Source organism: Aedes aegypti, chromosome 3 (assembly GCF_002204515.2).
Source record: "Aedes aegypti strain LVP_AGWG chromosome 3, AaegL5.0 Primary Assembly, whole genome shotgun sequence".
Classification (NCBI taxonomy): domain Eukaryota; kingdom Metazoa; phylum Arthropoda; class Insecta; order Diptera; family Culicidae; genus Aedes; species Aedes aegypti.
Window position 1 is genome coordinate 189,367,451 of NC_035109.1, and position 26,543 is coordinate 189,393,993.

General features: G+C 38.0%; 3 protein-coding genes and 1 long non-coding RNA gene across 5 annotated transcripts; 3 read left to right on the forward strand and 1 right to left on the reverse strand.

Moving 5' to 3' along the window:
- The first annotated feature begins 296 nt into the window (after positions 1 to 296).
- On the forward strand, positions 297 to 13,390 carry LOC5570990 (myosin-10). The gene is made up of 4 exons (XM_001659398.2): positions 297 to 1,050; positions 1,120 to 1,308; positions 11,984 to 12,226; positions 12,286 to 13,390. The coding sequence occupies exons 1-4, from the start codon at positions 408 to 410 to the stop codon at positions 12,924 to 12,926; spliced, it is 1,716 nt and encodes a 571-aa protein (XP_001659448.2). The 5' UTR covers positions 297 to 407; the 3' UTR covers positions 12,927 to 13,390.
- A 1,268-nt stretch (positions 13,391 to 14,658) lies between these two features.
- LOC110679372 lies at positions 14,659 to 15,348 on the forward strand. Its single transcript, XR_002502435.1, has 2 exons — positions 14,659 to 15,114; positions 15,189 to 15,348. It is a non-coding gene; the product is annotated as an uncharacterized LOC110679372 (long non-coding RNA).
- A 3,532-nt stretch (positions 15,349 to 18,880) lies between these two features.
- Positions 18,881 to 21,704, forward strand: LOC5570988 (zinc finger protein 436). 2 transcript variants are annotated; one of them, XR_002501299.1, is made up of 7 exons: positions 18,881 to 19,154; positions 19,208 to 19,557; positions 19,735 to 20,188; positions 20,250 to 20,630; positions 20,690 to 21,199; positions 21,258 to 21,515; positions 21,552 to 21,704. XR_002501299.1 is itself a non-coding variant. In XM_001659399.2 (6 exons), exons 1-6 carry the CDS (start codon positions 19,017 to 19,019, stop codon positions 21,438 to 21,440), a joined length of 2,016 nt encoding a protein of 671 aa, XP_001659449.2. In that variant the 5' UTR covers positions 18,881 to 19,016; the 3' UTR covers positions 21,441 to 21,704. The 2 variants fall into 2 exon arrangements, 1 of the variants encoding a protein (XP_001659449.2); XM_001659399.2 differs by having other exon boundaries at positions 21,258 to 21,704.
- On the reverse strand, positions 21,687 to 26,339 carry LOC5570989 (probable small nuclear ribonucleoprotein G). Its single transcript, XM_001659400.2, has 3 exons — positions 26,144 to 26,339; positions 25,909 to 26,056; positions 21,687 to 21,842 (listed from the first exon to the last, which is right to left on the reverse strand). The coding sequence occupies exons 1-3, from the start codon at positions 26,173 to 26,175 to the stop codon at positions 21,792 to 21,794; spliced, it is 231 nt and encodes a 76-aa protein (XP_001659450.1). The 5' UTR covers positions 26,176 to 26,339; the 3' UTR covers positions 21,687 to 21,791.
- Positions 26,340 to 26,543: the final 204 nt, after the last annotated feature.

Sequence of the window (26,543 nt, forward strand, 5' to 3'; positions counted from 1 at the left end):
AAGTAAAGAAATTTATTGACAGAATGAGTCAAGAAATTTCCTACAGAGAGCCTCCTTTTAAATTATATTTCTTCTCAACTGCGTACTGTGATCAGAAGAATGTGATTTTCTGGACCATTTCTTGGAAGAAATTTTCCACGCATCGAGATAGGCGATTCCTTTCTTGTCAGTAGCAAACCAGCCTTAAACCTTTTTTCTCGGACAGTCAAAATCATAAATTTGGGACGCAGCCAGTAGTTTTGTCGGTGTTATGTATTGTCGGTACATCGGACCAATCTCTGTTATTGCCGAAAAAGTTTCCCCGCATCAGATGGTGAGTGACATTTCCAATCGCGCATTCTGTCTGCGAACGAAACACATTTTCAAAACACGTTTAATGTGCGCTAAAAACGGAAGAAATCGCTAAAATGGTTGCAAATACGTTCACAAAATACGCGAAATATACGGTAGAAGAGCTAGAATCGTACGTGGCGGACCCCAATTCATGTGTGCAGAAGCTGGAGTGGACAAATCTGGTTTCCGTACTGCCAAAGTATCTCGGCGATATCTGCGAGGGAGTAAAGGCATGTCTGACGCAAAAGATCGGAAAGTATGACCGGATGGTTGATGGGATAATTCTGGCGTTCAAGAATACGAAGATCCTGAGTCCTTTGTCGGCTATTAGGCCCAACAGTGTCCGGATCCATGTCAAGGTGTCGTCGAATTTCTACGTGTTTCGTCCCATCAGTGGGGCCACAATTGAAGGAACCATCAAATATGTCTCGAAGAATTACCTCAGCGCAGTCATCTATCGGGTTTTCAACGTTACGATCCGGTTGCAGAAGCAAAAGTTGCAGGAACAGAAACAAGGACGGGTAATAAGCTTTATCGTCAAATCCTTCGACATGAAAAGCGACCTGCCGTATATTGAGGGAGAGCTTATTTCCACGCCGGATGATCTGGATGACCAACTGGAATTGGTAGAGCACAGGGTGAAGAAGGAGAAATCGCCGAGAAAATCAATAAAAGCGGAGCCAATGGATGTCCAGGAAGAAGTTACCAACGTTCAGAGTAAGTTTAAATTGTTTCTGTTGGATTGGATTGGCTCTTTTGGTAGTAATTTATTCTATACCCATTTAGCAAAATCAGAAGCCGACTCCACAGGAATGGCCACCGAAGACGGTGAATCGGACGATGAGGATGATGTTGAGAGATCAATGAAAGCTATTTTGGACAATCTTCAGAAGGAAATGAGCGATTCAGCTACAGAAAGTCTTTCGAAATCGAAGTCCGGGCCGAAAGCGCAGGATACGAATAAAAAGAACAAACGTAAGTACATCAGTTCTGTAATTCTTTGTAATAGTAGATAGCAATCGGCTATTCTGGTCAATTCAATGGTGATAGAGATTAGGGGCAGTATAGTCCATTTAAGGAAAATGTCTTAAAAGCATAATACAGCTCGAAGGTCGTAGACACAAAAGTCAGTTTGGACAAATTGAGATGTAAAATTGTGAAAAACAAAATAATCTTTCTGGTGGGCTTCAATTCCACGACTCCCATTTACGCTAGATGCCCAATTCGACTCTCCTCTCAGAGAGCCGAAGGGGTGTAGGCAGGCCTGGAAAGCGTCAATGTAAATAGGAAGTATCGCGCGACTTTCACATAGATGCTTCCCTTACTGTCATCGGACGGCGAGGCAAGGACAGAGATTTTCTCCAAATTCTCTTTTCATTTTCACGTCACTACGGCCTGTGAGGGAATCGCAAACTTTTTAGTTCATTATTGCAGGTTGCTTTGAAAAATGGATTTTCCGTGCACTTCGTTGATCACACTTATTTTCGTGCTCAGAGGTGGTTGCCGATAATCATTTAACAAATTAATTCAAAAACAAACTTTTTCAATGAAACTAATGAAAAAGATCGCATATCTGGCAACCTTGTTCGCCCTTTGGTAGTGGTGGTGGATTAAAAACCAAAACAAAACATTGAAGGACAATGATAAAATTGATAGCACGTGGCTTTTCATGACTTTTCTCTTTGTCAAAATGCTTTCAGATCGCAAGGTTGCACTTTGCCGTCACACTTCTAAGTGTTACACTTTCAAAATGTGCGGTTCGATTTGGTGTGAACAGCGCAATATCTGGTATAATTGTTATTTGTATCGCTGGAATCAAGGAAGGATATCCACTTAACGTTTCAAACACATTTCATTTTTTGGACGTTGGATATTTTTCGATTAAATTCATATTTATTTTCAGTTGCGTTTTTACAAAACATATTTTTACATAAGAACTTCGGTTTTTTGCACATCATTCGAATAATGGTGTACAATATTGTGATAATACAAAAAGCCACCAAAATAATAAAATTCTCCACGATGCCTTATGGCACGATTCCAACGTTTAGAACAGTCGTTTTTTGGAGGTTATCAAAATCTATGATTATTAGAAATTTTCTGGAAAATTCGACAATCTATATTTTTTATGTTCAAAAATCAGTGGGGGTTGTGTACAGGACACGACCGCATGACGTTAACTACGCCATGTGATATGCTGCATTTGAATTTAAGTTAATTGTCATATTTGCAACCTTCCTTTAGTTATAATTCAGAATGTAACGGTTTGTGAATTTAAGAACAGTGAGAAGCTCTCCGTTCGGAAAAGTGCTCCAGTCATCGATATCGTCATCGCCAAAGTAGTCGTATTGTCAATTCTTCTTCTTCTTTGCATAACGTCCCCACTGTGACAGAGCCTACTTCTCAGCTTAGTGTTCAATGAGCACTTCCACAGCTATTAACTGAGAGCTTTCTTTGCCAAAGTTGCCATTTTCGCATTTGTACATCGTGTGGCAGGTACGATGATACTTTATGCCCAGGGAAATTAAGGAAATTTCCATTACGAAATTACCGACCGGGAATCAAACCCAGACAGCATGACTTTGTTTTGTAGCTGCGGACTCTAACCACTCGGCTAAGAACGGCTCTTATTGGCAATTATTCATAACATATCAGATATTGTATGATGTTACGAGAAGAATTAAGTGATTATAGCAAGTATGTGGTATTAGGAAATATTACACAATTAACTCTTTAGTACACATTTGTTGGCCCTGGAAAGGGCCGATTGAATTTTTAGATTCGAGTAACACAGACACATTTTGCGGTGGTGATGACGATGAACGCTTCTACAGGCGGCTTTGGCTGATTTTCTTCAGTCATCTCGTACAAATCTTGCATTAGCGCACACTGATTCCTGCAGGTTCAATTTTCAAAGCGCGAGCCAATCTAGAAATCTTGTTCGATTTCACAAACCAGACGCTGGATTGGCTACTTGAAAATCTACATCTCAGCAGGCTTCTGGCAGCGAGGTACTCCTCGCTGAGCAGTTTCGGAGCTCTTACCAGCTCGAAAGCGAAAATGGAATGAAGCCGAATCCGACGTAGAAAGCATGTTTTATTACCTTAGAATAGCAAATGATGCTCCTCCCTTTCGTGTTCTTCTCTTTCTGATAGTCCAATCTGGGAAATGGGCATGTGCCAATGATGTGTTGAGCTGAGAATTACTTGAAAATCTCAGAAAATGCTAATGCGTAAGAAATGATTGATTTGTTGGAAGTTGACATTTACTAAATATTCAATAATTACCTATTGATAATCATTAGTTTTATTTATTATGAAGGTAAATTTCTGATCCATTATTACAATTGCCAAAATTATTACAATTGTGCAATTTGAAGTAGATTATAAAACTGAATTTAGTACAATACCATTAAATTCCACTAGAGTTTGTATCCTTTGACAGATACGCGTATTTCGACCTCAACTGTAAGGCCGTCTTCAGTGTCGTGTACTAGACTCGACTGTGCAATTTTGTTACATGTGATAATTTTCGTCATCGAAGTTGTCCCATAAAATATGGGAAAACAAAGACGCTGTTTGAAATGCCACTCTATTTTACAATCGTTGTGAAATGTTGAGCACTCATCCCAGCGGCACTGCAGCAGCGTCTTCGGAAGCATCCTCAAATTGCCGTATTGTCAATTATTCGTAATAAATCAGTTATTGAATGATGCTATGAGATGAATTAAGAGATGTGGTAAACACATTAGGGAATATTACACAAATAACTTTTTAAAACACATTTGTTGAAACCGAATTCAACGAAGGAGAGATGCTTTATATCCTTAGAATAACAGATGATGCTCCTCCTTTCAAATTCTTCGTTTTCTTATCTCGGAAATAAGCTATATATGAAACTGATGTCTTGGTAAGGGATGTACAAGATGAGCATTATGCTGTTTTTGCATCCCGACGGCACTGCAGCAGCGTCCTAGGAAACATCTTCAAATTGCCGTATTGTCATTTATTCGTAATAAATCAATTATTGTATGATGCTATGAGATGAATTAAGAGATTATGGCAAGTATGTGGTAAACACATTAGGGAATATTACACAATTAACTCTTTAAAACACATTTGTTGGCTCTGAAAAGGGCCGATTGTTGAATTTGCGTAACACGGACACATTTTGACGGCGCACTGCACTGGTTGCAATCCTCCTCGCCCGATGAGATTTGCGGTGCGGATGACGATGTGCGCTTCAACAAGCGGGTTTGGTTAATTTTCTTCAGCCATCTCGTACAAACTTTTCTTTGCGCCCCGATTCCTGCAGCGCCAATTCTGAAGCGCGAGTCCATTAGGAAATATTGAGCGATTTCACAATCCGGACGCTGGTGTTTTGCAGCCGCTTGATGATCAACAGCTTGCCTCTGGTAGCGAGGAGCTGACGGCGCACTGGTAGAAATCCTCCTCGCCTGATGAGATTTGCGGTGGCGATGACAATGGGCGCTTCAACAAGCGACTTCAATTGTGGCGACGTGTTGTTGTTCCATTCGCCTCCCATTGAAAACTGAGCTAAGAATGCGAAAAAGACTTGCTCGCCAACCATGTTCACAGTCTGACGGCAAAAAGAGAATGAGCGATGAAGCAGGAAGCGGTCTGCTTTTCTAGCGCGAATCGGAACGCAAATGAAGTGTGGAAAACTGCTTGCACGTGATTGGTTGCGTAAGAAAGGGGTCGACATTTTCCCAATTTTCAATAGTTAATTGTCGATAGTCAATAGTTTTCTCCATTCGAGGAAATTGTTGTATACATTTCCGACCGATTGGTGGGAAAATATTGAAAATCTATCAATAAATGACTGAGGGGGGAGGGGGTCAAAAAAGTTGAGATTTAGCGTGACATAATTTGTGTACCATCCCTTAGCGTTCAAAATCTTACATAATTTCGTGACGGTCGCAAAATTTTAGATTTTCAATTGACACCCAGTATATTGCCGTAAGACGTAGTTAACGTCAAAAAAATCGTGTTCTTCGAAAGCATCACTAATCAAAAGCCTGCTGCAAAATATCAAGTTATTTTTGGGGCAACAATTTACCAGATATCATAAAATCATTTTTCCTCCGATTAAAAAAAAAAACAAATTTTAAATTAAGAACTTACTGATATGAGTACACCCGATTCTGTTTTTGCACGGGTTTTTTTCTTACACAGCCGTGCAAAAAAAGTTTCCATACATTTTTTTTCGTCAAAACCTTCTTTTTGCATGGAACGTCGAGAACTGGTGTTACTTTTTTTGCACGGTTTTTGAAATTTTGAACTGAAAACTTTTTTTGCACGGTACCGCATCCTCCGTGCAAAAACAGAATCAGGTGTATAATTTTTAGGTTAAAAGTACGTCCTGATGGAAGTACAAATGTAGTAATAACATGGAAAATAGCCTATGTCTTCAAAGAGTTGCATATTAAGCCCTCTAATACCCAACCCCGCCTTTAGACGGGGTACACTTTAGAATTTTGTGTATTTTTTCGTAGCTCGGAAATAAAACCATTTAATGGTTTTATTTTTGCATGCAATGCGACTAGTTTTCAAGTTTGATGTTAGTACGACGTGCTTCATTCATTTGTAATGATAAAAATCATATAATATGTCAGAAAAGCGAGATAGAAAATTGGGTCGAAAACAAGGCTGGTAAAAAGGCATCGGGGCGAAATGAACACTTGAAATTTAATGATTACAATAATATATTAAATGACTGTCAATCGTTCCGATGTGTAGAAGGGCTCTCCCTCAATCAATAGCTAAAAAGAACCTCTCTAGGTTAAATGGCGTTTTCGTTTATTGCTGGGGCGAACCTAGGTTCGCCTACTTTGCTCAAAAATTAGATTTTCACACGCCCTTGCTTATGTGCCAATTTGAAACTGAGAAAAACTTTAAGTTGAATTTTGAAAGGCAATTGAAGCATACCTTTTATACCGTCAAACATTTCAAATGCATTACAAATTTCATGCAGTGTATGAACTTTTGATGAAGTATGCATATTCTCAGATATTGAGGGGGTGTCCATTTCGCCCCGTATGTTCATTATGCCCCTAATCCCCCTACACGGATATTAAAAATATTTCCAGAAATATATTAAAAATTTAATATTTTTAAAAGTACCGTAATCCGAGGTTTCATTGATCAGCGGGGTAACATTGATCGGAATGACTCATCTCGTGAAATATACGTATCATCATTTATTTAAGTAACATTTCCAAATCACGACAATTGCTTCTCTTTCTTATATTAATGAGCTAATAAATGTGAAGATTGTTGTGAAAATTGCATTTACCTTATGCGTAAATTTGTCAAGTTTGCGAAACAATGATTTCAATGGTTAAGGATGACACTACCGAAGATTCATGTCTCACATAAATTCTGCACACGATAGGAGCAAGAAAAATGCGGTTTACTAAAAAAGCTTCGCCGAAAACGATTCCGTTGTCAAAACTTTTATAAGTATGCTCAATTAGGCAACATTAACGATTTACTGTTAACAATGTAAAATTTCCTTAGAGAATTGCCTACCTTTAGGCGTATTCCGTGGTTCGAAGTGTTATTAATTTTTTTAATAACTCAAAAAATAAATGACTTGTAAGCGTTTGGTTTCCATATCCGGCCACGATTTAAGTAAGTAACGACATTTTCAATATTACCGAACGTTGTTTACATAAGTGATCAATGTTACCCCATGTCAACTAAATCAAAAAATCACTTAAACATTTTTTAAAACATCCTTAAATCTTTCAGAAAACAAAATAGTAAGCTAGCTAGATACATCGTTATCATATACGACGTAGGGAATATAACTCTGAGGAAAATGACTAGTAGATTCACTGAGTAGAAATAAGTGGCGACAATCTTATTTTAATATGGTTTTTACATTACCATAACAAGGAATACCTCTTTTGTAACAATGGTATAAACAATCTAATTCCAGCTTCATTTTCGCAAAATTTACAAGTAGAAAGTAGGCGTTGTGAAGCATTGCATTTGCCACCGAAAAGTGAATCTTGTAGGAGACTGTAATAGAAGCCTAAGGTAACTTTACTCTTAAATATTCACTATAATAATGACTATTAAAAGTAAGACGCTGAGATCGATCATTAGGGAACACATGCTAGTTTCGAGAAATTGTTGAACATACAAGGAAAGTGACCTTTTTCTTTAAGGATATAGGAACGTAATGACCAATAAATACTTTTAACAACAAAAAACGAAATTACCTAGAACTACTACTAAACAGCCAATTTTGTTAAGACATGATGACAATTGTCATTTAAGATTCTAATCTTACGTAAAAGACAGGAGTAATCGAAATAGCACTTAAATGACAAAGTATTCAAACCCATTTCGACTAAACACTATTAGTTATGACACTACTACACTACTATTTCAAAAATTCTGATGGAGCTGCTGATTTTTACAATGCTTCCTTTTCTCAGAAGCAAGGGAATATGGGTATTTAAAAAAAAAAAACTACCACGTCACAATACTAATAAAAAACAGTGTTCATGTGGGCACCATAACCTAATCCGTCTGAGTATTGGTCCAGGTAGAGGGGAAACTTGGTAAAAGCCAGACCGAGGGTTCAGCCTTGACAAGTTAAGCTGTCAGGCAGCTCCAACTGAATACCATACAAAAAAAAAAGATTTGCTGTGATTTTGTTACTATTCTATTGGAATTTCACCGATTTAATCTGTGTATTTTTCAAGAAGTTCTGTGAAAAAGGAAAAGCATTCTTTAGGATTTTCCATGACATGATATTATTCTAATCATTTCGAAGCGCTTACTTTATTCTAAATAGACGGTGACGGGTTAAATACTCCATCGAAATTGTTGGAATAAAATCACTTAACGGTGATTGCAAAACAATAGTTTTAATTCCCTTTTTTACACATCTTAATTTTATTGTAATTCTAAAACAAAGAATTCATTACAATTTTTACACAAATACCAATAAGCCTTACTTATGTTGGAAGTCCATTATCGATTTTATAATAAACACTTAGTTTTTATTCTGTTTAACTTTTTCGCTTGAAACAGCACCAATTTTGGTTCAAGACGCGTTTGGCATTATGGAAGACCCTCCCCTTGGTTATGCGACCTTGCCGCGATGGGAGGGCATAATCCATTAGCCCATATGATGGAAACCAAAGGCGTAACCTGTAGTGGTGGTATCACATTTTGGCATTTTTTGCTTAAAGCCGCGTCATAATTCATATGGCATAGACGCAATAATATCTCGGATGTGATCCAACGGACATTCTGCGTCATTGATAGAATTGATGCCCATTTCAAATAATTAATCTATTCGAAGTGGACATTAATACTATTGGTGACGTTCAGTTTGCCTTTTGCTAACCAGAATGATCCGTAGCCACTCTTACTATTAGCTAGCTAGATACATCGTTATCATATACGACGTAGGGAATATAACTCTGAGGAAAATGACTAGTAGATTCACTGAGTAGAAATAAGTGGCGACAATCTTATTTTAATATGTTTTTACATTACCATAACAAGGAAAACCTCTTTTGTAACAATGGTATAAACAATCTAATTCCAGCTTTATTTTCGCAAATTTTACAAGTAGAAAGTAGGCGTTGTGAAGCATTGCATTTGCCACCGAAAAGTGAATCTTGTAGGAGACTGTAATAGAAGCCTAAGGTAACTTTACTCTTCAATATTCACTATAAAAATGACTATGGAAAGTAAGACGCTGAGATCGATCATTAGGGTACACTTGCTAGTTTCGAAAAATTGTTGAACAGACAAGGAAAGCGACTTTTTTCTTTAAGGATATATGAACGTAATGACCAATAAATACTTAAACAACAAAAAAATGAAATTAACTAGAACTACTACTAAACAGCCTAATTTTGTTAAGACTTGACGACACTTGACATTTAAGACTCTAATCTTACGTAAAAGACAATAGTAATCAGAATAGCACTTGAATGACAAATTATTCAAAACCATTTCGACTAGACAGTATTAGTAATGCACTACTATTTCAAACAAAATCTACACTACTATTTCAAACAAATTCTAATGGAGCTGCTGATTTTCATAATGCTTCCTTTTCTCAGAAGCAAGGGAATATGGGTACTTTTCAAAAACTACCACGTCACAATACTAATAAAAAAAACAGTGTTCATGTGGGCGCCATTGCTTAGTCCGTCTGAGTATTGGTCCTGGTAGAGGGGAAACTTGGCAAAAGCCAGACCGAGGGTTCAGCCTTGACAAGTTAAGCTGTCAGGCAGCTCCAACTGAATACCACACAAAAAAAAAAGACGCGTTTGGCATTATGGAAGACAATGGACTAATGCACGAGTTCACTAATTTGACGTTTGAGCGGTGCCGAATTCACTCGTTACCATGGCCACATAAATAACACGGCACCGCTCAAACGTCAAATAGTGAACGCGTGCATTGGACCATTGATTTCACAGATTTTCGGTGCAAATTGTGAAATATATCATCTTCACCGAACAGAATGTAAAAATTTTACAGAATTTTGTACTGTCTTTACAGAACATTCGGAAAATATTTGACAGTTCTGTTAAAACCATTAGTGTTTCACCGAAAAATCCGTAAAAACGTATTTTACAGTTCATCACTTGTGGTTTATTTTACCGAATTCTGTGTTTTAGTCTAAGTGTGTAGCGTTAAACGCCTAGAGGTATGCAATGCCCTATAAATGTTCCGTAATTTATTCAATTTTGTTCGATTGATGCTCCATTATCAAAATTACCCCAAAACAGAAAACCGACTTTCGATTATATGAAAAATTATACATCCATTCAGATAAATCTTTTAGCAATCCCTCCCGGGGTCCTTAATAAGATTGTTTACAAATTTGACGTTGCGTATTATGGACCCTCCATTTGATTCCCATGTAATCCGGCTCGCTGCCGACGTGCCTATTATGGACCCACCTGGAAATGCGTATTATGGACCCTCTTGTGTGGTTTCATTTACAAAACTGTTCCAATATCTGTATTTATGCGCCTCAAACCAAATATTTTGCCTGAAACTGCTGACTAACAATGCAGTCGAAGTTCCCCCGGTGGATTTTCATAGGAATAAGGTTGCTTTGAGTGTTAATTTTATGTTTTTCTGTGAGGGGTCCATAATACGCAAAGGGTCCATAACTGGCATCGACTCCCTATATGATAGAGCCATTTCTAAATTGTGTCCGTAATTGGGTGGCACCTTCTAAGATTGTTCAATCTGGTACTAGAACCAGTGAATCAAATTGTCATCAAAGGAGACGAAAAACAAACAACAAAGCAAGCTTGCTCACAACCCGTTTATCCATACTTTTGCGGATAGGGATACAATCAAAAGCAAAATTGTCATGACAATCACAGCGCACAACATTGTTGCAACTTTTTCAACTTGCGAATAATCAGTTGTTTCAAACATAAAACCAAATTTGTTGTATACATGCTGTTCGATAATGTGCCAATGTTTACCAACACAGGAAAAGTTCTTGAAAATTGCAATGCGAAGTCCAGTAAATGGCTGCGCACGTGGTGATCGATCTTTGTCATATTCTGTTCAAGTGATGATAAACTGATGTTGCGGAATAAAATTGTTGCAACAAGAATAGGAAATGACAATGTCTTTGTTGCTGCGTTTTGGGTGACAATTTATTCACTGACTAGAACACATCATGTATATAATCTCAAAATTCATATTTATATTTTCAAATTTAGTTTTGTACACTACAATAATAATAACATATATCATAAATAGGTAACAAAATCACATAAAACCAATATTTTTAAATCTTGAATTTAGTGACTTAGGTGCCCGATACTGGGGGATCTCCCCCTACGGTCAAAATCAGTATCATTTAAGCAGCTTAGTGGCCGAACTTGAATAAGGCAGCGTCCATTTGCGGTCCATTTATTACGTAATGCTAAAATTGTAAATTTTCGACTCCATCCATCTCCTTACCGTTTTTTGTATGAAAAATTTAAAGTATTGTTTATGCCGTAACGCTTGATGACAAAGTGTTCTCTTCAAAAGGATCATTCGTGTTTATCGGTATCTTTTTCTAAAGAGGCTCTTGGCAAAATGGTAAATAATGAAAAATGTATCAAAAACGACTACTTCTAAAACTTCATTATACTAGGGGGGTCTGTACCCTTGAGGTTACGCTTTATAAGCGGAAGGTCATGGGTTCGATTCCCAGCCCCTCCACAAAAAAAAAACCCGTCCAGCCACCAGAAGACGCCTCACGGAGGACCGTGCTTTGGGGAGCAAATCCATCCTCCGACAGTATCAGATGGTGACTGAGACAAACTGACCCTCTTCGCAGGCAGCTAGCCTCACTAACAACAGAGCTCTCTCTCTCTTACCTGCTCGGTGTGAGAGTAAAAAAGAGTAGGAGAGCGAAAAAAAAAACTTCGTTATTCCTCAATAGCAATGGAGTAGAACGACATGCATTAAATGAAAGGCACGGGTATACCACGAAAGATAAAAAAAAAATGTTCGCAGTAGTACATCCCGAACAACAACCGAAAAAGTGGGAAAGAAAGAGTTAAATAATAGGATAATAATGATCAATGATTACCCACTAAACCGTAATTTGCTGTACACATTCTAATTCACAGGAAAGAAAAGTGGCGATTCAACAAAAATGAAGGAAAAAAGCAAGCCAAAACAGGCGAAACTCAATGGGCACGACGAAGATCCCAAGGACGACATCGAAGATTCCATAAAGGCCATTTTGAGTGGTATTGAAAAGGAAATGAGTGACGTCGCAGATTCAGATTATAGTTCCTCGCAGCCGAATAAACCTGAAATACCAACGCCGTCTGCCATAAAGACAGAAAGAATCGATAAAAAGCCTAACCGTAAGTTGCACAGAACCATTTTTATTTCAATCTCTTAATACTTAATAATCTGTATGCAGGAAAAAATACAATTGAATCTGGTTCACCCAAAAAAGGAAGCAAACGGAAACAACCCAAATTGAACGGACATTCTGTTGGTGAGGAAAACAACCAGCATGATGATATGGAAGACTCGATCCAAGCCCTATTAAGTGGTCTTGAGAAAGAAATGAGCGACGCTGTGGAATCAGACCACGGTGCCTCCAAATTAGAGGACACCAAATTGGAAGCACCATCTTCCGCAAAGAAATCTTCTGGGAAAAAGAAGAAAAAGAAACAAGAGTTCAACATTGATTCCCTGGAGCAAGAACTGTTACAAAAACTTGCAGCCGAATACAGCGAACCGGAAACAGCAGAGTCCGCGGTAACGCAATCTGCAAAGAATAAGAAAAACAAATCTAAGAAGGTGAAAGAGGACGACTTTGAGGCTTCGATTATGTCTTCCATTCTGAAGTGTGCTGCGTACGCTGAGGAGAGCGAATCCAAGAACAGTCCTGCCTCGTCGCCATCGAAGAAAATGGGTAAAACTGCGCGGAAGTCCGTACGGTTCGATAACACCATCACGGAAGCATCGTTCAATGCTTTTGACTCGTCCGAGCTTCTGGAAATATCGCAGCTCCAGTCACCATCGTTGTCCTCCACGTTGAAAGGCAACTCGTAGTAGACATTCAGTTGATAGTTCCCAACACAAGATAATGTGCTGTAATGAATGACAGAAGATTTTGCAGAGTATTGCAAAATGCTGTAAATGGATCGTTTGTTTGAGAACCTTACAAACCCCATATTGATTAAAATGTGTTTTATTAAAAGTCTAAAGCGAAACTCTAAGAAAGAAATCAATCATCGTTAAAAGGATAAAATCTGAAAACAAGCAGTTTCAGGCATTTTTTAATTTTGAATACACAGGATCATCGTTACTTTATTTCAACTGAAAATTTTCATCAATGCTTGTTCTTATATTACTCAAAGTGGACGTTTATGATTTGTCAGACAAACGGTTCTATTAGTAATACTTAATTTAATAAGTGTAATTTTCAATACAACGCTAACTAAGATGTTCATTGTCGTTCACCTAGCCAAAGGATGTAAGTAATATTACAATAAAACCGTTAAAAAAAATCCACACCACAAAACTCGATTCTCTGATGTCTTCCGCCAATTCGCGCCAATATTGGTCCAAATATACACGCATAACGTTATGTCCAAAAAACCTTTTTTACACTATTATGGGAAGTATGCGCTTCAACAGAAAAGTAATCGCCTATCTCTATGCGTGAAAAATTTCGTGCAAGAAATGGTCAAGAAAGCATTTTTCTTTGATCGCAGTACGCAGTTGAAAAGAAATGTCATTTCAAATGGAGCTCACTGTAGAAAGTTTCTTGAGCAGAAATTTTTACTTTTCTTGAGCGAAACAGCATACCTAGCTTTACCCAGAACCTCAAAATCCTCGATCCTATGTCCAGGGTAGCCACCCAATTTCCATTTGAAAGTTCTCGGTTTTCCAGATTATGGTCAAGGGTTGCACACAAATTATGTCACACTCCAAGAGGGGGGGTTAGACCGCGACAAGCCTTACAAAAATGCAAGAAGACTCATACAAAAAGCGTAACAAGGGGGGGGGGGCAATGAGAATAATAAGAAGCCGTGTAAATTAGAGTGCCTGTAAACAAGAGTGACGTCATGTTTCAGTTTTGACAAGTCTCATGCTCGATTGGAACGCGGATTTGTATGGAAATGATAGTGCCAGAAGAAGTGGTTCACCTAGAGTGAATTTACAGCAGAGAAAAAGTAGATTTTGTATGAATTTTGACAAAAAAATGAATGGCAAGTTCATCCACTCTCCTTGCCTATTATATCCACTCTGGTGTAAATTAGTTACGTAGTTATTTTTGTTTACACAGTCTTCCACACCTTGGTATATATTCTCATTGCAAGGAAGGGGTCGAAATTTAGCGTGACATAATTTGTGTACCATCTCTAATAGGGAAACGGATCCTTTTCTTGACACTATTTACTCACTTAGGCAGATTGTATATTTGAAAGCCACTGAAACCATAGTTTTCCAACAATATCTTTCTTATTTAAGTGTATCTTACTGCCAAGTTTCAGACAATTTGGCTATCTTAAACCCCACATGGCAAAGTAAATTATCGGGGTACCCTGGGAGGGAGAAACCGATACGAAATTTACAGTGACTCAAACTCATTTTCGTACGGGGCACTGTTTTTACATCAAAATTTGAACAAAATTTAATAGGTTTAAAACTAAGGTACCGCGGGGCAAGTGGGTAAATGGGGTAAGTGAAAATAATGTGTATATTTTACTGAATATGTGAATTAAAGTTTCAAAATCATGCGTAAACCGTTGAAGCCATTCAGAACATTACGGTAGGTAAGAGATTCCTGAGATTTTTCAACCATTATTGCATAATAGAGCAAAAGATTGTTAACCTGTTAACTGGTACTCCGTACACACTCAAACAGACTTTCAGAGTTCGGTAATGCAAATTACCGAAACAGACCGGTAATTTAAAAAATTACAGTTGTATCGGTAATAACCTGCTAGATCACCGTAATTTGTAAATCAATCTACGGTATATCGGTGATCTCATCCCATTTTAACGAGTACGGTAATTTTATTCACCGAAAATATCAGTAAAACAGATCAAATACCGAGTTCGGTAAAATATTACTGAACCTTCAGTAAATTTGAGCTGTCAACTCCAACTTCTACATGTTTTCGACAGAAATTCTCAAGTACGCAGTGCAATGCAATCCTCCTGCAAAGCGCAACGAAAGCGAGTCACAAAATTAGTGGATGCATTCATCAAAACCCACCAGAAACTGTTGGTAAGATCATCTGAGTTCGGTTCCGTGATTAGAAGACAGTAGTTTTTATCATTTCGGTGGTGTTTTCTTTTCAGATTCAAACGTTTTTTTTTCCTGCTCCTGTTTCGAACGCCATGGAGATCGGTTTCGAAGTTCTACCTATGAGGAATGCCAAAACCGTGCGGTGCTTCGAAAATACTACTGCATCAAATTAATATATGAATAAAAGATTATTTGATTTACATTTGAATCGCATCAAATGGTTAATGTTTTTCTGTTTTTTTTTTTTTTTTTTTTTTTTTTTTTTTTTTTTTTTTTTTTTTTTTTTTTTTTTTTTTTTTTTTTTTTTTTGTTGGATTGAATAGCTGGTGAATGAAGGGGGTAAATGCAAATTACCGTATAGATCGGTAAACGGACCTAAAATTTACCGAAGTGTTCAGCATTTTTTGACGTTTCATGGCAAATCACAGTTCACCCACCAGTCGGTACTTTTTTCGTTTACCGAACGCATTACCGACTGTTCAGCTGTTGAGATCTCGGTAAATAAATTACCGACGTCGGTGATTTATTCTAAGTGTGTAACAAGTTGGCGGCGTGCAATCTTATTTTAATATTTTCAGTAGAAAAAAGTTGCGGAAAATAATGTTCTGTACCACTTCTGAGTTGTCCCCTCTGACAGTCCCAAACTGCAATAAAAAAGTTTTAGAATTAATTCGACATAGACCTAAAAATAACTAAATTGAAACACCGTCAATTTTCCCATCACGTGGGGCTAGTGAAAAGTTTCTCATTAGAGATTGAATTTGTGTTTTCTCTCTAGGTAGCTATAAGTACACAAGGTTCGCAATTATCATAGAATAACAGAACGTGCTTATAATTCAAGAACCACTATACTAAAAGCGTTAAAAGCTATTATCATGGCCAAATCATGGAACTTCTCTAAAAATAAGGTTGCCAAATATTACGATGTTAATATGTTTACTTCGGACAGCCGATTTAAAGGAAGACGTTGATTGGAAAGTTCCAATATAAGACAACGCACGGAAATCTCGTGGAATGTCTATGTAAAGCTAGTTCAAAACATAAAAATGGGGTATAGGTGTATCCACATAAAAAAGTTTCTAAATACTTCATTGAAGGATTCCGTTTGATTTCTTTTGAAGAGTTATCCGACGTCATATCCGACTTTCTTAAAAACAAATAACGAGCGGTGGAAAATCTACAGAGCAGAAACCCAATTGCTGTCCCATGATGTAAAAACTAACATTGGGAATGTTGCAGTTATAATGTTGTCGAATCATTTCAACAAACATAACTGAACAGAAGAAAATTCAAGTAACAAGAATAATTTTTTTTTTTTGTATACATGTTACTTATGTTATTGTTCATTGAGACGCCTTAACAAATGTTAAGGCTCAAGAATCCATCATTCAATCATCAGCCATCATCAAAAATGAAAAACCAGTTTTTTCGTCCAAATTTAAAAAAATCGCCATGAAAATCTATCATCGCAATCCAGATAGCAAGTGTAATACAATGATAGATTTGATTTAACATCGCTTAAATTTTGAGCAAAAAAACTGGTTTTGAAAATTTGTAAAACGATGATGGTTATTTTCCTCTTAAAGGTAATAGAAATCGTGAATGTAACTGTTAGAATGTAACGTGTTTGTGGGAAGAAAAAGTTTAGGAAAGGCATCTGGATAATGAAGAAAACGGGAGAAAACGAATCTGTCATTTTCTACACGGGACTTGCATGGCGTTTTTCAACAGCCTACTTGATGGCAAGACGAAGTTTGCCGGGACCACTAGTTTTACATAAAAATCAATTTCAGTATACTGCTTATATTTGGTGGGAGTCAAGCTAAAAAATATACACGACCTCATATGTTTTAATTTAAGGTCTCTGAAGAATCCCAACTTTGCAAAATCCATTACCAACTTGCCCCACGGTACCTTACAGTGTTCTGTTACAATATATTTTATTGTTTTTGAATTGTATATTCAAACAAAAATAATGTTGTTTCGACATTCAATTACAATACGCTGTATTGTATCCAATACGTCTTTTTGTACATTGATGGTTTATTCCATTTACTGAATGGTACGTTTTTTTTTTTTACTGTTTCATTTATTTGAAGGCTCACACGCCGATATTCAGCATCACAGAGCCGATATTCAACTTCTATTATGAATAGAAAAATTTAAACCCTTAACATGTTTATTATTCGGTAAACCCTTTTCAACTTCCGATGAAACAGCGGTCGCAGTGTGATCAGTGTTTGGGGAACACTGATCAGAACAAGCCTTTTTTGTTTCATTCTTCTCGTTGACCGTCTCGATCGTCGTCGCTTATTTGTAGCCCCATTGTGTTCCGTGGATGAGTTTGACGCATTGTCATCAACCGTCCAGTCGTCGTTATTGTCGTTGTCGTTCTGTTGTTTCGCATCTGCTGGCTCATTTTCACGAACAGGAGATGGTGATTTTTGTCGGTTGTTGTTGATCGGAGGAAAGTCATCCTGATTGAACAACTCGTCCGGCGATTTGGATGTTGTTGCTGTTCGCGATGATTTATTAAGATGTGTGGGACTTGAATCTGGACACTTCACGCCGGGATGAGACGGTTGTCCGCATCGTTGACATGATTTGGGCTGGTTAATATACGAAACCATTGTAGGCTCGTTTTCGATAGTGATGAAGGAAGGAATTTGTCGAAACAAGTTCATCCTAAGAACTCGCACTCCGTTAGATATCCCGGGAAAGTAGTGCTTCCACTTCTCGTTTCTAATGGAGATTACCTCTCCATATTTCATCATGTGGTCAGCAACGGTAACGTGACTCATCGACGGTGGGAGGTCGTGGACGCGGACCGTCACTGCGTCACAATCGATGTAGACCGGAATCCGAAATTTAGTATTACCACAAAGCATTGTACGCTTCCAATTATGTTCGGATTGGTAGCGAGCAACAATTTCTTGCGAATTCATTTCTATTAGCACACAGTTGCGCGTGTGATGCAACTGTATGCTTTTAAGGTCCGTAAGCTGGAGCTTTATTTCATTCTCCAAAAAATCCTTCACTTTTGCCACATCAGGGCGAACGGGGAGGACACTAAAGTCTACCACTAGAGTATTTTTCCGCGTACCGGACATTTTCTACTAACTGCGAACGAAAGCAAGAGAGACAAAGAAGTACGTCCGACGCGAGCAGAGTTTGGGTTGCAACTGATGGTACGTTTTGATCCGGGTTAAGCGCTCGCACCGGCAATTTTCAGCAGACCAGAAATGCGCTTGATTTTACCATGTCTTCTTCTGTCTTCTGTCAAATGTACCAGTAATGTGGTGGGATGTACCATAAACATAGTAATTTGTTCTGAAATTCAATGATAGTTTCAAGAATGGGCGTAGTCAGCTACAATAGTAGTTTTTACCACAGAATTTTTTCCCGTGCAGTGTTTTTCTCTGTGTACGTTGTAGCTGTGGTACGCAGCCAGCGTAGTCGGCACAAAGCACTTCGAGTAAGTATGCTCAGCCCACTTTGGTTCGACTGTCGCTTTTTTGACATTTACAGTTTGGTGTTTACTCTCCGGTCCTGAGGATCAGGGATGCCAAGTCAATTTTTTAAAAATCTGGAAGATTTTGAAAATTTGTCTGGAAAAGTCTGGATTGCTTATCTCGTATATGGAGAACCTTACAAATTATTTACAAAACCTTACAAATTCGTTCAAATTTTATCTGGATCTTCCAGATTTTTGTAAAATGGTGCCTCAAAAATCTGGAATATTCCAGACAAATCTGGAAGGTTGGCAACGCTGCTGAGGATGTTTGTTGTGAATACGGCACAGGATCTTCGAAAATAATTTTTTAATAATTGAAACTTGGTTCAATCAAATTAGTTTTAATTTATAAAATCGCAGACACACTATGGAAGTACCGTTAAATGTAGATCGTATCTGCCGAACTTGTCTCAGTGAAACAGAGAGTCTTATTTGTATGTTCGACGATGACATCCAGCAAAGCGGCAGCATTTCGTCGATGATCTCTGCCTGTAGTAATATGAAGGTAGAACATTTGATTATTCAGTAAAACAAATAAATAAGGTGGTTCATTTGTAGATCAAACGAAACGATGGCCTTCCAGATAAAATTTGCCAGAAGTGTCTCCAGCTGGCACGGAATTCGTTCGCATTCAAGCAACAGTGCGATATTGCATACCGAACTCTTCGTTCACTTGCCGAGCAGTACAATCTTACGGTAGCGACGTCGGGAAACGATCCGGAAGACACCTCCAGAGGTACGCAGACGGACCCAGAGGTGGAATGTTGTGAGCACCTTTGTGCGGTCAACTCGAAAAGTAGTGAAAGCCTGGAAAGTGGCCCCAAGGAGCATCATGAGCGCAAAGACGAAGACTCGGAAATTCTCATTGAAGTGGAGTGCACGCCAGAAGTGGCCGATTCTGTCGAAAGGTACGTTCCTCTATGAACAAGTTTAGCAACATGGTTCATTTTTGCAAATTATGCCTTGACAAGAGTGGCCCTTTCCATTAAAATTTAAAACCAATATAACGTTAGAATAGTGACCAAATTTCTTAAAAAGAGACTATCAGCCCTAGATCTGCAAGGCTAACGAAGTTTTCTTTTCAGTAATTTTGATGCCATACATGATGATAGCTGCAAGTTGGAAGCGTTCGAAAGTGTAGAATACCTATCAGAGACCTTCGATGAAGCTGGGCACCAAATTAAAGATGAGCCAAATGTAGAAGAAGAAATGTCCAACTTGGAGGCAGATTTCAGCAACGATCAGGTCGACTTCTTAGAGCTTGAGTACGAAATCGAAGAGGAAAAACCCAAAACTAAAAAAATCGTAAGGACCAGAAAGCTTGTCAAAAGTTCGCCCGGAGTCCACAAATGTGAATATTGTGCCAAAGAATTTCGAAGGGGGACACACTTGCGGCGCCACATTCTGATCCACACGCAGGAGAAGCACTTCAAGTGCAAACTTTGCGGTAAAGCGTTTTCACGGAGCGATCATCTCACGATTCACGAGTCAACATTCCACTCCAAGGAGCGACCGTTCGGTTGTCAGCTTTGTGAGAAGGTTAGTAAGATTTTAGCTTTAACTGAATCTAATCCGTTTTAAGTGGACTTTTTCTTTTCAGTCCTTCAAACGTTCCGAACATCTCCGTAATCATATGGAAACCAAACACAGTGGAACGGTCAAAACTAAAAAGCAAGAGTTTTGTAAAATATGCAATAAAGGATTCACCTCGACAAAAAGTTTGGAATCTCATATTAAGGCCCATGCAGAACCGAAGACATTTAAATGCTGCTTTTGTGGGGAACAGTTTTCTAACAGAACTGATCATGGTTTGCACGTTCGGCAGCTGCACCAGGAGGGAAAATCGTTTCTGTGCTCCGAGTGTGGCCAGAGCTTCCTTAGGAATGATTACTTGTTGGTACACATGCGGCGGCACAAGGGAATTAAACCGTACAAATGTAAATTCTGTCCGAAAGCGTTTCCACGAGCGACGGATTTGAGGGTGAGACGCTAATAAAGTATTACATAATGTCGTAAATTGATTTTCCTTTCACAATACAGGTTCACGAGAAGTATCATACCAACGAAAAAACTCACCTTTGTACTATCTGCGGTAAAGGTTTCCATCGGGCTTACAATCTTGTAGTGCACAGTCGAACTCACAACGGCTTGAAGCCTTATCAATGTCCACACTGTCCAAAAAGTTTTGCTCAAGGAAATGACCTTAAAGCTCATGTCCGGCGTCATACCGGAGAGCGATACCGTTGCGATATTTGCAATGAGGGCTTCATCCAGTGTTACCAATTGACCAATCATAAGCGCACCGTTCATAACATTGATACAGCGGGAAATACTCGACGAGTTGTGAAGTATTTAACGCCATCTGCGCAGGAACAGCAAGTCTTTCTCCAGAAACAGCAGCAACAATTAGAACAATTGCTAGAAGAGCAAAAGGCGCTCGAACTTCAACAGCAACAAGCAGGTTGGGACATCGAACACGAGGAACATGATCCCAACTTGGATAAGAAGATTCTGGAAACCAAAGACCAAATTCAGCAAATCGAACGTCAGGTAAGGCATTGCAGTTGTAATACCGTACAATTTATGAGTTTTTATGTATTTCTTATAGTTGACGGACATCAATAATCGCCTACACGAAGAAGTGGAACGTTACAAGCAGAGCCAAGCTGAGGATTGCCACTCAACAGAACACAATAGATCAGCAAATTCTTCATTTGGGCAGGATTTTCTAAATGATTCCACCTCCGAAATGCAACATATAGCAACCGTGAAGGACGAAAAGTTGTCCTAATAATTTGAATTTTTGCTCTCAACGACGATATTGGCATCGTAAGAGAATTGCTGGCAATTGAGAATAACGTGAGACCTCCGAAAATATTTTAATCATCTAACCACTGTAATTCATGGATTCTTGAAAACTATCGGTAGAAAAACATCTATTGTCGTCAAGAAGCAATCATTTCATTCATTCAAATGACTCCAGAGGCAAACACAAATCCATATTATGTCATCCAGTGTACAATAAAACAGACTTACGTAATATCCAGTATCGCAATTGAACGTTTTATTTCACCAATTCACACATGTCCTTAACGCTACGAAGAAGATTACGTTGACTCCCATGAACGGAGCCAACGGGAGATTATATCCGATCCAGTGCTTCCACCATGATGATACTGTTGCCGCGGATGACCTGTTGAAAAGAAACATGGAAATTTGTGTTGAAACTTGCAGTTTAGCTGTACACGGGAATCTCTAGCGTTATAAATTGTATGACGAGTTAAACATTTTTGTTGCTGATACCGATTTACTGAAAAGTATCACATTTAATTTAGCTGTAGCAGTTAATTTTGATTCGATAATCTTAATTCTAGCTGTTCAAAAGGTACTCATGATGTTCGCGGTGCAAAGTAACGCCATACTGAACTGCCCATATTTGCATAACAGTCCCATATTACCTTCAGAAGGTAATCTAGGATTTTTTCGTAATGAACATTTCCTTGGCTTCCCTGTTTGCTATCTCACAGATAATAACTATGGAAGGGCTCTTTTCACCCCTATTCTTGATTACGTTCGAATGCGCTTTCGATCGAAAACCGTTTCGCATTCTCGTTTACGCCAGGAAAATCAAATGGGCCATGGATTCGAACGGATAGGATTCGATCGAAAGTTGGATCCGCCGTAAACAAGAATGAGGGCCGAAAATTCGAAAGGGTAGCAAGACCTGTACACTCACCTGAAACGCGAGCAGCAAAAGTTGGATTGCTGGTGGATGCGTCAAAGACAAAGGCCTTTACTCAAAGCGTTAAAAGCTATTAATATGGTTAACTCATTGAACTTCTCTAAAAAAAGGTTGCCAAATATGTTCACTTCGGACAATCGATTAAAAAGCAGACGTTGATTGAATAGTTCCAATAGAAGATAACGCATGGAAATCTCGTGGAATGTATATGAAAAGCTAATTAAAAACATAAAAAATGGGGTATAGGTGTATCCACATAAAAAAGTTTCTTAATACTTTATTGAAGGATTCCGTTTGATTTCTCCCGAGCAGTTCAAGCGTGTGCTAGAATAAGGGCGTAAGTCGCATGATCGATTTCTCTTCATCGATCCTCTCTTCTGTGAATAAAAGTGACAAGATGCGTGTCGGTTAGCATTTTTTCCCTTCAGACCGCTTGGCAGCGATGCCACTTTGCATCCTGAGTTGAAAAAATGCTAAAAAACCCGCATCTTGTCACTTTTATTCACAGAAGAGAGGATCGATGAAGAGAAATTGGTCATGCGACTTACGCCCTTATTCTAGCACACGCTTGAGTTATCCGACGTCATATTCGATTTTCTTAACAAATAACGAGCGGTGTAAATTCTACAGAGCAGAAATGCAATTGCTGTCCCATGATGTAAGAAAATAACATTGGGAATGATGCAGTTATAATGTTGTCGTATCATTTCAACAAACATAACTGAACAGTAGAAAATTCAAGTAACAATAATAAAATTTTCTTTGTTTACAAATTATTTATGTTATTGTTCATTGGGACGCCTTAACAAATGTTAAATGTAATAGAAATCGTGAATATAACTGTTGGTTTTTTGAATTTATTGTTCAAAACGATAAACTTTTCACTTGCCCCACTTGTGGGGCAAGTTGATAGTAAGGAGACGTTTCTCAAAAACTTGTTCTGTACTTTTTTCTTCAATTTTACATAAAAATAAATTTCAGCATACTGATTATATTTGGTGGGAGTCAAGCTAAAAACTATACACGACCTCATTTGTTTTAATTCAAAGTCGCTGGGATTTGAAGAATCCCAACTATGCGAAATCCATTACCCACTTGCCCCACGGTACCTTATAAAGTTTCTGTAATCATTCTTATTAATAATTGAAAGGTGAATCAGATTAACCTATTATTTAACTAATAATAAGTTTGTTCCACAGAACGATTTACAAAACACCACACAAAATCCCTTATTTCCCATATCCTTAGGCAAAACGCTTCACTACCGCTATATGTATGACAATGACTGATTCATGTTCTTTTGACCTTGCATCATTCATACGTGTAGGGGAAGTCTAGAGTAGAAGCAAAATTTAAAGAACTTTCTGGTCAAAGATGTTGCGCTGCCTACTTCCCAAACTCCAAAACTCCCGGTGTAAGGTACCGCGGGGCAAGTGGGTAAATGGGGTAAGTGAAAATAATTGGAATATTTTACTGAATATGTGAATTGATGTTTCAAACTCATGCGTAAATCTTTGAGGCCATTGAGAACATTACGATAGGCAAGAGATTTCTGAGGTTTTTCAGCCATTATTACATAATAGAGCGAAATATTGTTAACCTGTCAACTATAACTCCATAACAAGTTGGCGGCGTGCAATCTTATTTTAATATTTTCTGTAGAAAAAAGATGCGGAAAATAATTTTCTGTACCACTTCTAAGTTGTCCCCTCTGACAGTTTTGAACTGCAATAAAAAAAGTTTTAGAAATAATTTGACATAGACCTTAAAATAACTAAATTGAAACACTGTCAATTTTCTAATCACGTGGGGCAAGTGAAAAGTTTCTCATTAGAGATTGAATTTGTGTTTTCTCTATAGTTAGCTATAAGTATAAAAGGTTCGCAATTATCATAGAACAACAGAACGTGCTGATAATTCAAGAAACACTATACTCAAAGCGCATTTAACTATTATCATGGCCAAATCATGGAACTTATCTAAAAATAAGGTTGCCAAATAATACGATATTAATATGTTTACTTCGGAAAGCCGATTAAAAGGAAGATGTTGATTGAAAAGTTCCAATATAAGAGAATGCACGGAAATCTCGTGGAATGTCTATGTAAAGCTAGTTCAAAACATAAAAAATGGGGTATAGGTGTATCATAAAAAAGTTTCAAATACTTTATTGAAGGATTTCGTTTGATTTCTCTTGAAGAGTTATCCGACGTCATATCCGATTTTCTTAAAAACAAATAATGAGCGGTGGAAATTCTTTAGCTCAGAAATGCAATTGCTGTCCCATGATGTAAGAACTAACATTGTATATGTTGCAATTATAATGTTGTCGAATCATTTCAACAAACATAACTGAACAGAAGAAAATTCAAGTAACAAGAATAAAATTTTCTTTGTTTACATATTACTTATGTTATTGTTCATTGGGACGCCTTAACAAATGTTAAAGGTAATGGAAATTGTGAATGTAATTGTTAGTTTTTGAATTTATTTGTCAAAACGATAAACTTTTCACTTGCCCCACCTGTGGGGCAAGTGAAAAGTAAGGAGAGGTTTTTCAAAAAAAAATTCTGTACTTTTATCTTCAATTTTACAGAAAAATCAATTTCAGTATACTCCTTATATTTGGTGAGAGTCAAGCCAAAAAATATACACGACCTTATTTGTTTTAATTTAGGGTCTCTAGAATTTGAAGAATCCCAACTATGCGAAATCCATTACCCACTTGCCCCACGGTACCTTATTATGGAAGGTGTGAGTTTTCAAACTTATGCTGAAGACTTGGCTCCTGACCCCCTTGTACATCAATAAAATAAAATAAAAATTCTTCCAGATATGAAAATACCTCAGTGATTTTTCCGAAAACACCTTAGGGAATCTTATGAAAATATCATTGTGATTCTTACGATATTCCTCCTGAGAACCTTCCGAATTTCCGTCCAAAATACAAATGCCTACAAGATTTTACCGTAAATCCATTTGAGATTCATCAGGAAATATCCTGAGATTCTTCCAGACATCCCATTTACTTTCTTTCGGAAATTCTCCTGAAATTATTCAGTTAGATTCTTTGGAAAATCGCCCTGGGAATCTTTCGGAAATCTCCTGTGACGGGGTTGGTGGTCTGGCTACCGCTTCTGCTTCAAAAGCAGAAGGTCATGGGTTCAATCCCAGGCCCGTCCTTTTCCTCGTACTTTGTGGTTGTATATCTCTCACTTGCTTCTATCTTCCATTCTAAATCTATCACACTCAAACTATTCGTTCATAGCAAACGCTAAAACCAGAGACGGACAATAAACCGTTTCTCTAACGCTTCCATTCTTCCAACGCATGCAACAGATGAATTCTTATGAACTTTGAATTTAACTGAAACATAAAAATGAGGTATACCTGTACATAATTTTAGGTACACTTCTAAAAATTTAGGTAAAATTTACCTAAATGTTTCCGTGCACAGTTCGATGTACGAATATGAGTTTGAGTCACTGTATGCAAAAAATAACTCCATTCTACTCACCACCATCCCAATGTTGTTTCGCGTGCTGTCCTTGCATTCTTCGATGGATTCATCAAGCACAACGTTCATGAAGGGGTCAAATCCTCGTAGAATACCGGAAACCACTCGTCCGCCGTTCAACTTCAGGGACAAACGTTTGTCCATGTACCTAAAAGGATCGACGCCGATTCATAACATAACCTAAACCCTTCGCGATTCCTATACGATTGGCGAAACAATAACCAAATATACTTACTTTTTCAACTCTGGAGGATGAGCCTTGGACATTTTTACTTGTTAACAAAAAAAAAACCGGAGCGTTTGATAACGTTTAGAAGTTTTAACAGCCAAAAACTACCTAATTATAATCAATTTTGTGATCCCGCGGAGTCGAAACTTTCGCGAAGCCCGATCGTAAAACTGAATGACAAGTTAGATCTTAAAAAGGTGTCTGGCTAAAAAGTACGTAAAGCCATTATACCGACAAGAGGGTACTTTTGGCTTGCACAAATGATTTGCGCTGGCAACCTTTCAAAGTACGCATCCACACGCAGCGCTCATATGGCGGCGTCCACAAATTACGTAACGCTCTAGGGGGAGAGGGAAGTAGGCTCGAGCTGTGCGGCTCATACACACGCTAACTTGAAAGTACCCAT

Coding starts and splice junctions, on each gene's coding strand:
- LOC5570990 (XM_001659398.2), top strand. CDS start 408: ATGGTTGCAAATACGTTCACAAAATACGCGAAATATACGGTAGAAGAG. Junction 1,051..1,119: donor AGAAGTTACCAACGTTCAGA/GTAAGTTTAAAT, acceptor ATACCCATTTAG/CAAAATCAGAAGCCGACTCC. Junction 1,309..11,983: donor TACGAATAAAAAGAACAAAC/GTAAGTACATCA, acceptor TCTAATTCACAG/GAAAGAAAAGTGGCGATTCA.
- LOC5570988 (XM_001659399.2), top strand. CDS start 19,017: ATGGAAGTACCGTTAAATGTAGATCGTATCTGCCGAACTTGTCTCAGT. Junction 20,631..20,689: donor CACGAGCGACGGATTTGAGG/GTGAGACGCTAA, acceptor TTCACAATACAG/GTTCACGAGAAGTATCATAC. Junction 21,200..21,257: donor TTCAGCAAATCGAACGTCAG/GTAAGGCATTGC, acceptor TATTTCTTATAG/TTGACGGACATCAATAATCG.
- LOC5570989 (XM_001659400.2), bottom strand. CDS start 26,175: ATGTCCAAGGCTCATCCTCCAGAGTTGAAAAA. Junction 26,057..26,143: donor CATCCTCCAGAGTTGAAAAA/GTAAGTATATTT, acceptor CGATCCTTTTAG/GTACATGGACAAACGTTTGT. Junction 21,843..25,908: donor GAAACAACATTGGGATGGTG/GTGAGTAGAATG, acceptor TCTTTTCAACAG/GTCATCCGCGGCAACAGTAT.